The sequence below is a fragment of the Rhodnius prolixus genome, unplaced genomic scaffold, assembly GCF_049639745.1.
Source record: "Rhodnius prolixus isolate KJV_2025 unplaced genomic scaffold, Rpr scaffold_9, whole genome shotgun sequence".
In the NCBI taxonomy this organism is placed as follows: Eukaryota; Metazoa; Arthropoda; class Insecta; order Hemiptera; family Reduviidae; genus Rhodnius; species Rhodnius prolixus.
In genome coordinates, this window is record NW_027411604.1 from 14,228,179 (window position 1) to 14,241,764 (window position 13,586).

At 30.8% G+C, this 13,586-nt stretch overlaps 2 protein-coding genes across 3 annotated transcripts; one reads left to right on the top strand and one right to left on the bottom strand.

Annotated features, from left to right (window-relative positions):
- The first annotated feature begins 3 nt into the window (after nucleotides 1–3).
- Gmer (GDP-L-fucose synthase-like protein) lies at nucleotides 4–3,094 on the top strand. 2 transcript variants are annotated; one of them, XM_074128369.1, is made up of 7 exons: nucleotides 4–162; nucleotides 484–651; nucleotides 749–863; nucleotides 939–1,067; nucleotides 2,231–2,444; nucleotides 2,611–2,739; nucleotides 2,823–3,094. In XM_074128369.1, exons 2-7 carry the CDS (start codon nucleotides 515–517, stop codon nucleotides 3,059–3,061), a joined length of 963 nt encoding a protein of 320 aa, XP_073984470.1. In that variant the 5' UTR covers nucleotides 4–162; nucleotides 484–514; the 3' UTR covers nucleotides 3,062–3,094. The 2 variants fall into 2 exon arrangements, with proteins under 2 accessions (XP_073984470.1, XP_073984471.1); XM_074128370.1 differs by having other exon boundaries at nucleotides 23–162; nucleotides 423–651.
- Nucleotides 3,095–3,888: 794 nt separating this feature from the next.
- LOC141454281 (serine protease inhibitor 88Ea-like) lies at nucleotides 3,889–13,138 on the bottom strand. Its single transcript, XM_074128368.1, has 6 exons — nucleotides 12,920–13,138; nucleotides 8,552–8,845; nucleotides 5,919–6,218; nucleotides 5,703–5,838; nucleotides 5,125–5,357; nucleotides 3,889–4,731 (listed from the first exon to the last, which is right to left on the bottom strand). Exons 2-6 carry the CDS (start codon nucleotides 8,843–8,845, stop codon nucleotides 4,426–4,428), a joined length of 1,269 nt encoding a protein of 422 aa, XP_073984469.1. The 5' UTR covers nucleotides 12,920–13,138; the 3' UTR covers nucleotides 3,889–4,425.
- Between the last annotated feature and the right edge of the window lie 448 nt (nucleotides 13,139–13,586).

A 13,586-nucleotide genomic window follows, 5' to 3' on the forward strand; every position in this document is an offset into this window, starting at 1 on the left:
AACTAAATTATGTGTTGTAGGGATTTTTAAGTGGATTTTTGAAGTGGACTGTGATTTACCAGATTTGAACCTACATTACTCAAAGTTATGAAAAAGTACAACTGTTTTTTTCTTGCTTGTTTTTGATACTAACTGCATTTATTGTATTTAATTAAAAATTTGGTAAGTAACTTCTCCATTCATAAGGTTACTTAAAAATTATGATAGCTTTTAACTTTATGGATAAGTCTGGTCATTGATGATGATACTGTTAAATGATACTGTTTAATTTTGAATTTGATAATGATATTCGGCACTTTGTTGTTCTCTGAGGATAAGAACCAAGAAAATTGCCTTAGTTGCACTTTGTTATTGACAAAAAATTATTATTTATATGAGACTGATTCATGAAGTAGTAGATTTATTTCACTTTCGTTTTGTAGGATCTGGTACTTGACACTACCTCAAGATGAATGCCAGTATTTGTATATTTTTTCTTTTTAGTTGAAAATCCATTCTTTTAAATGGTTGTAAGATGAGTGAAAATCAAAAAGTGATTTTGGTCACTGGAGGAACAGGTCTTGTAGGAAAGGCCATTCAGTCAATAATAGAAAATGATAGTAAATCTGACGAATTGTGGGTGTTTATTGGATCAAAGGATGGTGATCTTAGGTAAATATTAATAAATTATCCCTTTGTTATTAATCACTTATTTAGTGAACTCTTTACTTTTGTGTAAATGTATTCTTTAAATATATTCATGTTTTAGTAATTTGGAAGATACCAGAAATATTTTTAAGAAACACCATCCTACACATGTGATACATTTAGCAGCTATGGTTGGAGGATTATTTTACAACATGTCACAAAATCTAGATTTTTTTGTAAGTTGGCGAAATCGTCAGATTAAACATCTAGATTTTTTTTTGTGATTTGTAAACATCTTTATTTTGTTTTAGAGGAAAAACATGCAGATTAATGATAATGTCCTGAGTGTCAGTTTAGAATTTGGCGTCGCCAAAGTTGTATCCTGTCTATCAACTTGCATATTTCCTGACGATGTGACCTATCCAATCGACGAGACTATGGTAACAATTAATGATGTTTAAGTCCAATATTCTCTGATATCAAAAATATATCTTGTAGAATTAATAGAGTTCATGACAGAAATGGATTTTTTTTCGTTACATTAATAATGTAAAAATCAGTTAGACGTAGGGCTCATTTCATACATTTAGGAACGGTTCATAAAATAGGTTGTCTGAGTAAATTTACAGTTTTTCTTCAGCCCTGTTTCTAATATTTGATTGTTTGTGAGCCAGGTGTCCTTCACTGCGACCAGCACTCCTGTACATTGTTCGTTTTCTGATTTTTCTCATCTGAATTTCCGATTAGACCATTCATCGTACTACACCTTAAATGATGAAACCACTAATCTATGTATTTTCCAGGGAAGTTTTACTAAGAAAAACCCCGGAAGTAGAAATAATCACTCCCCCAATATCGAATCCTGATGATGGCTTCTTCAGCTTAAGGAGACCAGGCTCTGCAGTTACGTTCCTGGAAGAGGGGAATCAGCAGTCACGGATAAACTTCCACCAAAGTCTTACATAGATATTTCAAACTAGAGAGATTTCTAAAAAAAATATTCCCTCTTAACTCTGAAAAATTACCCATGATCTCTAAGGAAATCCCAAGAAATCACGGGAAGCCAAAAGTTCGGGATACCTTCCAAGTTTCCTAAAATACACCCCTAATAAAGAATATAGGAAGGTTCTAGGGAGAGAAACAACATTACACCTTTCACTATTTTCTACATTTATTTGAAGAAATTGTAGAAATAGTTGTGAAAGTATAACAGGCATTGCCTCCAATGTTTTTAAGCAAAAAGGTCATGTCAATTTTATACCATAAACATTCATGTTTTTCCTTGTTCTAACTGTCAGCTTAGTAGTGTGTGATAGAAACATTATAAGTGGAAATTGAATTTTCTTTGCCAAATAGTTGTACCATCTTCCGACTTTGGTTGAAAATGCGAAACCGGCGTGTAATTGGAAAAACAAGCAACTGTGATAGATGGTCTCAGCGATATTATCCAGCAATGCGGTTCCAATCACACAGATTATTTTTTTAAAAAAAGTAAAACAAAAAACAAAGAAAAAATAGTTCTTCAAATGGAAGATGGACATAAGATTGAAATAGCATAAATTTTGAATTGGAGTAACCATTGGTTTGCTTCTTTTAAATGCAGATTCACAACGGACCACCACATCCTTCTAATTTTGGATACAGTTATGCTAAAAGAATGTTGGATGTTCTTAATCGAGGATATTATGAACAACATGGAAAAATATATACATCTGTTGTTCCTTGTAATGTGTTTGGTCCTTATGATAACTTTAATCTCCAGCAAAGTCACGTGATTCCTGGGCTTATAAGAAAACTACATGATGTAATTAGTAAAGGTACAATTTTTTAGTTTCAAGTAAAGTTTTAAAACTGTTCTAATCATATACACCTAATCGGAATTACTCATTTAAAAGCTGAAGCGTATATTTTGTTTTGCTCTTGTCAAATAAAAGATTGGCATATACCATCTTCATTTTGATACAGAATTCAACTTTATTTTAGATGGCGATGTATTTACTGTAATGGGAAGTGGAAAACCATTAAGGCAATTTATTTATTCTTTAGATCTTGCTAAACTTATTATTTATGTACTTAGAACGTATAACGAAGTTGATCCCATCATTTTATCAGGTATAAATATATATATAAAACAAAAATGTATATACTAAAATGTATTTAGTTCTATTTTTTCTAAACATAGTTTAAATTGTTAGTTGACGAAGAAAGTGAATTATCTATTGGCGATGTAGCACGCCTCATTGCAGATGCCTTTGGATTTAAAGGCACTATAGTTTTTGATACTACTAAAGCTGATGGACAATTTAAGAAGACTGCAAGTAATGCAAAATTAAGGCGTATTTTGCCTAATGATTTCAAATTTACACCATTTTCTGCGGCAGTCAAAGAAACTGTGGAGTGGTTTAGAAATAATCAACATATTGCAAGATTGTAAAGATTGATAAAAATAAATTTATTTATTTTTTAATCTTTTTTATTTCCGTTAAGTGCATATTTTAATTTTTCCTTGCATTGCAACTTTTCTAAGTTCATTAGTATCATTGATTATGAGACAGTGCTTAGTAGGGTGAAGTATCGTAACAATCATATTAGTATTTCTTAACAGGCACGTCAAGAAGTAAGTTATTAGCAACCCGGAGTTTCTTTTAGCGACCTACGAACATTGAGATTGAAGGTACGGAAAATATAAGGGTAGACAGGAGATGAACATATATTATAAAAATTTCTCTTAAAAACCGATGTTTGGTTTCCTGCCATAAAAGAGAGGAAATAATAATGTGAAATATTTCTGTAGTGTGGTTTCTAATGCGGGAGACAAGAGAAAGTACTTCAGATATTCTAAGCTCATTTTTTAAGAATATAGTGGTTGTGCCAATATTTAACTTCCTATTTAGGAAAATAAATTTCTTAAGCATTCTACGATTTTGATGTGACGATTATTTTAAGATTATGTTATGACGAGATTGTATTTACTCCTAAAAAGGAAATGACTCCAAAAAATGACTGGGCCATTTGTAGCGCATGGGGGACGAAGTTATTTTATTAGATGCTTTCTATGAGCTAGATGCTAGAAAGCAATCGAGTCCTACAGTGTAATGGCTCGACGTGTTATGAAGATATGATTGAAAAAAAAAAGATGTGTCCAGGTTAGACAAAATTGGCAAAAGATTCTGGAGGGAGGCTAAACTAGTCTGCGGACTGAAGCTCCAATAAAAAAGAAAAGAAAAAGAAATCAACTTTACATAGAATAAATGCTTGGTCTTCAATTAAGTAACAAATTTTATTATTAACACATAAATATATCATTGAAAATATAATAGCTGTACAAACAAATTAAAAAAAATACAAATAACTTAAAAATATACATACAATTTGGATTTTTCTCTCTTACATACATTCTCTCTTTTTCATCATTAAAACCTACATTAAAAATAGACTAGCAGTAAAATTTAAAAGTCAATAAAAGACAAATTGGAGCTCTCTTCCACTAGGCGAGTTTTGTCAGTCAGTTGTCATTAGTATTAGAAGAGATAGGTACAAATCGAGTAGGTGTTCTTTAAAAATATAATGTAGTAAATTTATTAATTTCTATACAGTCCATTAAGTATTTACAATTTTTTGGGTTGGTTTATTATTTTGACAACAAAATTTACTTTCTCAAGTGAGACCTAAAAGTGAGTTATTATAAAAGGGTAATACACTTCCTCCATTATTACAGCATCTTACACCGAATTTGTACGAGCGAAGATTAAAGGTCTTTTTTTTCAAAAAGAAAATTGGATTTAATAGAACAAGTTCCTACGGTTTCGCAGCTTGCTGTGTCGGTGGCTTATTGAAAATTCCAGTAAACAGTATGGTCTGCGACACCTTATCAAATATTACATAAACAAATGGATGATTGCATATAAAACGAGCAGGATCTAATGGTCTTGACGATCTAAAGTTGAAAACTGCTGTAGCTGCAGCTGCTGTTGTACCATCTTCATCCACCATAATTTTTGCTTTATGTACACATTCGTCTAAACTAAGTCCAGGTTTACCGGTTAGACCAGAAAGATCACTGGTAGGTTTGAACACGTCACCCACGCCAAGTGATTCAAGTATCTGTAAATGATTATTTTACTTACAAATTATCTCGTATTTTTTTTTTAACCTAATCTTTTTTTATATATTTATTGTAAAAGGAATATCAAACAAATAGCAGAAGAAAAAATATTGAAACATAGACTATATAGACTACAGTCATTATAATTTTTTTCTTTAAATTGGTTGCTTTCTTTCTGCAGGATTTTCGGAGGGCTAAGTTGTGGTAATAAGAAAAATCTGCCTTCTACCGTTATAATAATTAATACTTCTGCCTTAATAAGATAAGATTCTTTATTATCAACTTAAAATGTAAGTACTTTTTTTAAAAAAAAGTAGTATGACACCTAATCTTTAAATTTAATCTAATGCACTAAAATGTGGTTAAATCTATATAGACTGCATTGTACTTACTGGAGTCATTTCTAGCTCTTTTTCTATGGTGAATTTCGGTACAGAGACATCAACAGCTCTAGGAACCATGTATCCTTCAGAGGCTACCTCTTGAAATTTATCCAATGTAAGACGTTTCAATATATTTGTAATACCATTTGGACTTGCGAATGGGGGCAATAAGATATACATAGAAACGTCATCACCTTTGTAAGGTAATTCTAGAATGTGCGCGCCAAGTTTTTCACTCACCACTGAAAAACAAACAAATTAACAATTTTTATAAGTATATATTTAATTTGATAAGTATATATATGAGCCTTTTTTAGTGCACTACCGGTCGCCACAAATTGTTGTCCAAAATAGAGTAAGCTCTAAAGAGATAACTGTCCATCTAAATGTAAGAAGTTCTTACATAGAGTATTCTAAGGTGAAGGAAGCTGAACACATACTTAATACTAACCTTGAGCTAATCCATTTCTTGTAATATGTTATTTTAAATGTGCACTATTTGTATTGGAATTGATATGTAATATTACGGTAACATAACTTCATAACTTTTATTATTTGAAAAAATTGAACTGAACTAATTTGCTTACAGTGATTAAAAGTAGATTTCTGTCTCATCATTGTCACAAATGCATTTTGAGATCCTGAAATGTAGAAAACTTCCTTTCTAGTAGATTCCGGCTGGAATTTGCTTTTCCATAAACCCTTAAAATATGCAGCATTTGCCTAAAAAAAGAAAAAAGATTATAATATCGTTGGAAATTTTGAATGAATTAGAGAACAATAAACAGGTAATTAATACTAACCAATACTAATTGTGTGACTGAAGTTAGTTGACCCTCGTGCAGCAAATCTTTAATTTGATTTTTGGTCTGGTCAGCTACCCACTTATTAATTTGTTTAGTAGCAGCAGCTGGATCTTTAGCAAAGTCTGTTACAGTAATTTCATCATCAAACAATAGTTTCATACATTCTCGTACAGATTGTTGCGGAGATACGAATAAACGATTTGCACTAGACAACTCGTAACTGGCTGATCCATTGTAGGCTCTCATCTTTTGGAAATATTTCTCCAATCTGTAAGCTTGCATTGTGCTTAGTTTATCCTGTAACATATCCAGATCACCATTTTTAAAAATAAGAAGTTTCACTTATTATGAAATTGTTTGGAAATATGTTTTCGGAGCAGTAAGGAAAATAAAGCTTGATAAGGAGATAAATATTAGAAATTATTTAAATAACTATGTAGATAAATTGAAATAAATTAGCTTTTAAAACAACGCTGATTAATAGGAAATACAAATTCTGATTCTGTGGCAATGTTAGCGCCACATTACTGCGTCAGGAGAATTTTACTATTCTTTTTTAATTTAGGGCGTGCTATCATCAAAGGGTATTGGCGCCCGGAACCTTCTCACTAAATTCACAACCGGCCTCCGCACTTAGTTCTACCGTGACAGATCACATCATTATTAGTTATAATAATAAGCTAAGTAGTTTTTTAAGCTAATAAAGTTAGCGTTTTTGAGTAAAATATCTGTAAAAAGGGAAGGGAAGCAACCTGTCAAAACAGGAATCAATAATATAAAAACTTTTACTCGTTTTTACCATGCAAAGTTGTGAGCTTGTATAAATTTCAGTTCCATGAACTAACTGGGATAAAGGCAAATGAAATCCCTAAGAAAAAATGGGGGTAAAATGTCATCACATTCAAACATACAAATACTTTTTCAGACAGTAATTCAAGGTTACTATTAGAACCAGTTTAACAAAACTAGGCCAACATTCAATAAAATACCCACTTATCAATAACTATTCAATTATTATATTAAGATGGGAATTTGAGATAATGTCTCTTTTCCACATTGGCAGCCTGAATAAGAAACTAAATATTAAAGTATCATTAGTTATATTAAACTAACTTTGTATAGAAGTGAAATATTTATTATATGTATATACATAAACTTTTTTAAAAAAATTATTTGTTAAGTTACACCAACGCCAGATATACTATTAGTAGCAATGACAATACCACTGAGGGAATGCAATACCACTATGCACCACTGAGGGAAGAAGTTACCCATTGATAACTCTCCCTAAGTCATCTCCAGATAAATCACTCTCCTCAGGAGAAAGAATATCGCGAGGCCACAGACGTTTTAATTGCCTAGGAGGATGAACTCGAAGGTATTGAGATTATAAATAGCGGACAAAAGGATTGGAATGAGAGTATAAGTTCTGATGAAAACTTTTACAGCGAATTCGAGCAACCTGAATTACAAACGGAATTTCTAAGTCTCTGTGGATTGTTAGATTTGAAACGTAAAATGAAGCGTTAACGGTAGTGCGGAGGATTTTTGAATGAAGAGATTGAATTCGTTGAAGATTGGAGCGTTTAGTTGAACGCCACAGTTCAATACCGTAAGTCCAAGCGGGTTTTAGTATAGAATTGTAAATCAATCGTTAAAAACAAAACATAAATTAAAATATCGTTACAGAAATTAAGTTCGTTAAAAATTATAGATGGAATTATTACCCTAAAAATTTAATTTCTTTCAAAGCAGCTTACAAATAAATTAGGGACAAAATTATCAAAGAGTGATTATTTTGAAAGATCTATGTAACTGGTATAATTTGTTGGAAACATCAATAAAAATTTCCATTACGGTAATTCTAAAATTAAACCCTTTAGTTATTTCCCAAAAATAATTTTACTTTATTCTTCTTCTTTTACTTTTTCTTTGGATTTGAATTTTATTGTTTCTAAAGCAAAATATTTTGTAGCGTTATTAGTGTGCAACATTTAATAGAGAAACGGGTGCAATTTCTTGATAACTCTCCCTAAGTCATCTCCAGATAAATCACTCTCCTCAGGAGAAAGAATATCGCGAGGCCACAGACGTTTTAATTGCCTAGGAGGATGAACAGAAATCCTTCTTAGTGACAGCTTGCTGGCAATATTTAGATATGCGAAAATGATATTATAACATGAACTAAACTTGGAGGATTTAATTTTGGGAAGAGTTTACTTTCTTTTTAATATTGACGCGCTAAAATTTCAAAGGTCATTGGCGCTCTGCTTCAGGCAGTGTTCTCTTGAGTCAGTCAACTCTGTCCATCACGGAACAGTGAGTTTTAGACACATAGGAAGAGAGTTCAATAGGCAAATTTTTGCGGCATTACTTTTAATTTAATCAGCAGAAAATGCTTTCGCTCACGCTTTTGCTGTAATTCAATTAGAGCCAAAATTATGAAAGATTTATTCCTTTTTCACGATCAATGTAATTGGTCCACGTTCTAACAATATAATTGGTAACTATTGATCAATTCAAAGTGGTATTATTAAATAATATTTAAAATTTATCAGCATATATTGCTTTCTTTAAATTAATTTAACATTCTTGATAACTAAACAAAATAAACATATGTATAAACTCACCTGGGCTTCAGGTATGAACAAAGCTTTCTTCAATGCAGCTTCTGTATGATTTGAAGCACTAAAATATGCCAATAACATCGCATTATAGACACTAAATGGCGAAAAGAAAATATTTTCTGCAGGCATTAATCCATTAATAGTTTGTAATAAACTTAAGGCGAATTGCTGTTCCCCTTTATATAAAGCTAATCTTGCATTTGGATCTGTAGTCACTTTTGTATCATCTGGTGTTAAACATTGTTGTAAGCTAAATGCTGGTAATGCTATAAGTATGAATAATAACTGATGCATCATCTGGAAATAAAGATGAAAATAAATTAAAATTAAGCAAAGAAAAGAAAGCTAATAACAAAAAATTCTATTTACACTATCGGTGTGCATTCAAGTGTAACTATTTCTCTTTACTGGCAGTTAAATTAATTTATTACTTCTACGAAAAAACTGAGATAATAGGTGGATTGTATCTTGTAATTTAATGTTTTCAGTGATTATTAAAATCTAGAAAATAAAAAAAGCCTCAGAAATTTTGTCATATCATTTGGGACATTGTAGAAGATTTGAGAAACACGCTGATCTTTAACTGTACGATCTAGAAATACCAGAATACTGAAGTAACTATATCCAGCCCTGGGAGTCTTTGATCAAAATTACTATATGTTCACTCTAGTAAATAAGTTAACTATTAACTCATGCATTAACTACTTCATCTTCTATCACAACACCCCTCAGACCTTTTACTAATTCATCATAGGCTTAGTTAGCAAACCGAGGAAGCGGGTTGATTTGATCTTCTCGAAAATAGTTCTAGAAAGTTTCTTAAAATTTCAAACAATTTTAATTGAAACCTTTTTCGATCGAAATTTTATTTTTGTTGATTTAAAATTATTATTTCCCAAAGTATTTTCTTATATTAATCAGAGTAGGTGAATTTTTCGAATAAATTCGAAACAACTCTAATAAATGAATGCTAAAAAAACTTAAGTTCAAATTCAGTTAACCGAATGTATTATTCTATTAAAAAGACTTTTCAGTTTTGGGAGTTTTTTAAAAATAGCTCACTTTAAATGAAAATATAAAAGATGCAGAAAAAAGTTTTGAATAACTAATTAGTTTTACACAGAAGGGAGGAAGAATAATGCCAATTTCAGTCATTAAAATTAGTTTTTTTAATGGAACATACATATTTTATTTTGTTTTTTATTTTATTTTTTTAAAATTCATTTATTTTATTTACAACAAACTTGCCGGAACTTAATAAAAAAGTTATTTTCAGTAACTAGCAAATAATGAACTGAGTTCATAAGCAAACAGGACAGAAGACCCAATAACTTTAGAATAACAATGTAAAAATATTGTATTGCCCTGAAAATGACCTAGTCTAGGTCGAAAACTCGGCAAAATAAAAAAATAATGACTGAAATTAGGATTATTCTTTCTTCCTTTGAGAATTACTTTTTAAATCTGGTTTGAGTGTAGGTTTTAAAAACTCTAAAAGCTATATGTTTCGGCACGGGTGTATGACAATATCAATAGCTGAATGTCACGTGGAGACAAATAAGTACAAAATCACGAACAACGTTATAAGACGTACAATAAAAATATAAGCACAATGTTCTGTTTTTTTTCTGCAAGACTTGCTAAGGTTGATAATTAAATGAAAAGCTTACATTCCATAAAGCGAGTTTTTAGGCCTTGTTCAATTAAAGAACCGCAAAAAGCGGTTTTGCTGGACACTGAATGCATAGCAAATAATTTTTTATTAAATTAAAGGAGTCCCATTTTTGACATTTCTTGAAGATAAATATTCATACCACCGACGATATATATTACATTATTTATTTAGATATTTATTATAATATTAAAAATGATGAGACAAAATTGTAAATATTCGCCCTTTTTGGAGATTTTTGTATTAATTTATGTTATTGTTCCGAAACAAGTCAGGTCACTACATCATTAAATAACGAAAGAATTTATTGGAAATGAGTTTTTAAAAGAATTTTTCAAACATGATTTACCATTTGACATTAAAATTTGTATTATAAATACCTATATTAAAAAAAAGAAAAGAAATGAAATTATAAAATGGGTTTTTACGCCAGCTCTTTGTGGCTTAATCATTTAACACAAGGTCATATTATAATTTTTTCTTTCAATTCCTTTAGATTCCTACAATTTTAACTCCTTCTACAATACAAGATGTATCATTATTATTTCTCTCTTCTGTATATGGAATCTTTATGCAGTTTTGAATTTAGAGTTTGCAAAAGAAACAACATTTTAAGGATTTGAAAAAGGTATTTCAGTAAAGTTTGATTTTTCATATATTGTTTCAGGCGTCGACAAGGTTTTGATCTAAATCAACCAACAGAAAGAAGTGTCTTTTTATATTTTATTTTAAATATATATATATTTTTTTTAAGTTCGGCGAAAATAACAGTCGAAATACACGTATTTTGTGGTACTATGGAATACAACTAACTCCCTGAAATCACTGCAAGTCGGTTCATTGTACCGATGGAAAATAATGTATTCTCTCCCTGCAGATAGAAATATCACACCCTCCATTGTACCATTCACTGATAAGATAAAACACCTTGACGGCATAAGTAAAACAAGTATGTGCAAATGCGCAATCAGATTTTCTCTCAGGAAGGGAATCAATAACTTTAGAATTAAATATAATGCATGTTTTAGTACATATCTTAATTTTAAGGTTTTCAAATCGCTTTGTGGTAAAGCAAAGTATAGGACTAGTAGCAGCAATAGTAGCTAGAAATCCAAAACGAAAAAGTTTCCAACGGGATTCAAGCTGGACAACCATTCGGACGTTCGTAGCTATTCTTAACGGTCTGTTGCAGGAATGCATAGGCCTGATATAAGGTAGCCTGAGGTATTTGAAAGTTTTTTCAAAAAATTGAACTGCTGTTCAGAATTGGTAAGTCTGAAGGACTCATATGTGATCAGCCCGTCAGAGAAGAAAACCTTATTACTCGGTGAATTAGACAACCCTTATGAATTTAATATAAACTTGAATTAATTTCTCTTGCTTTCTTTTCCCCATTTATATTAATTGAATCAGAGTTGGAGACTTAATCCAGATAACCAGGTCTCAGAAGAGTCGAAACTTCTTAAATGATTAATTAGTTATCGTTACGATTATATTTTTGTAATGTATGCGTTCATTAAGCGTGTTCTCTTTTATTCATTTTCGGGAGGTAAAGTTTCAAACCTTACTGAATAGAATTAATTTATTAAATGATTTAAGGAGAATTTATATTATATACAAAGGAGTTAATACAAATACTATCATCTCCTGCCAATGTTAAGTATTCAGTAGTAGGGTACTGAACACAATGCAATAAAACATTTTTTTGGGGAAAAAACCTTCTAAACTTGTCCCGTCGATCACTTTCATTAAAACCTTTAACAAGAATGATACGCAACGGAACAAGAAACAAGAAAGGAGGTACAAATACAAAAAAGTAATAAGTTAGAACTTTGTGAAAACTGTATTATTTGATTTTTCTTGGGGAACTAAGTTTTTAATAGTTAGTTATTAAATAGTTCAGTTTAATTCCTTCTATGCACATATCTACAGTGGGCAATTACAAATCCAGAAAATATGGTAAGATATTCTTTTATTTTACTCCTTCTTATTTCTTTAAACTGAATGCCAATTAGATCTGACTGAAAACCTTGAACCATGTATATTCCTTTCATCCTCTCTCTCATCGACTCATTATTTCATATCATCCTTAACAAAAATATACTAACTCGAAGGAAAACATTGGAGTATTATTTTTATTTCGTTCCTTTTTCTTCGCCAGATAAAATGAAAGATTGCATTTAAAGCTTCACGTTCCACTAATATTAACTTTGTTTATATTCAAGTTGTAAATAAAGCATATTGTTTGTAAAAAAAAACTTTCTTTAAAACAAGTATTCATAATTCTACTACCGATTCAACAAACGTTACTGCAACACTTTCACCCAGTTGCTCGGTCTCCAATACACAACCGTTTGTAAGATGAAAGTGAAATTGCGCGACAGACAATTGTGTAAACTGTGTATTAAGTGATAGTTTCCATTTCTGTTAATGATTAACTAATTTTATTTATGCAACTTAAGGATATTTATTAATTAAAACTGTTTGATGTATGATTTACTCCTGAGAAAGTACACAAGTATACCTGGATTTCGGATAAAAAATGAATCTTGACACTACACACACTAAAATGTGAGCATAGGAACTTGCTGTTGTGTGCGCAAAGAGAATAACAAAATCAAAAGTAAGCCAATTCAAAATTTAATTTACAACTAACTTTCTTATTAAGCTGTAAAGAATAACATAACAAATAAACTTACCTTAGTTAATGATTAATAACTTTTGAATATTAAACACACACGAATTAAATATCAAAACAATAATAAATAAAACGATTTAAAATAAAATGAACAAAATATCACTGTTCGAACTATTTAGGCACTTTCATCCACAGCGGTTGTCCGCAGACTGACACTTCTACGGCTAATATACCAGGTAGACGTTCTTAATGTGGGGAATACCTCTCTGTGGCCACTTCTGAATCCCCACTACATTAGAATAATGTTTGGACCTCATGCGCAACTATTCTTTGTGCATTTCTTTTTCTTTTTTAATTCTTTTTATAAGGTTTTATTTGATCGTGATACTTATTTTGGAATCGGTTTATCGCATGTGTATAAATTCTTTTATTTCTTTATTTTAACTCACCCTACCTCACCATAATTTTTCCATTTACCCTCTGGCTTCCAGGATAGCGATTGGGGGAAGTACATTGCTTTGGAATCCGGGTGATGATTTGCTCAAATTTAATGTTGAATAACATCTATTTTTGAGTAATACTTTTTAGAAGTTTTATAACGAATTAATAAGTTTGTCTTCTACTTACGAAAGTTGACAATTTTGTGATTCAGAAACAATATTTTGATAACCAAGATATAGTGTTATAAGATTTGACTAATTTGGTATTTATTTTTGTTATTTTAGTGA

Coding starts and splice junctions, on each gene's coding strand:
- Gmer (XM_074128369.1), top strand. CDS start 515: ATGAGTGAAAATCAAAAAGTGATTTTGGTCACTGGAGGAACAGGTCTT. Junction 652..748: donor TCAAAGGATGGTGATCTTAG/GTAAATATTAAT, acceptor TTCATGTTTTAG/TAATTTGGAAGATACCAGAA. Junction 2,445..2,610: donor ACATGATGTAATTAGTAAAG/GTACAATTTTTT, acceptor ACTTTATTTTAG/ATGGCGATGTATTTACTGTA.
- LOC141454281 (XM_074128368.1), bottom strand. CDS start 8,845: ATGATGCATCAGTTATTATTCATACTTATAGCATTACCAGCATTTAGC. Junction 6,219..8,551: donor TGTTCATACCTGAAGCCCAG/GTGAGTTTATAC, acceptor GATATGTTACAG/GATAAACTAAGCACAATGCA. Junction 5,839..5,918: donor CAGTCACACAATTAGTATTG/GTTAGTATTAAT, acceptor TTCTTTTTTTAG/GCAAATGCTGCATATTTTAA.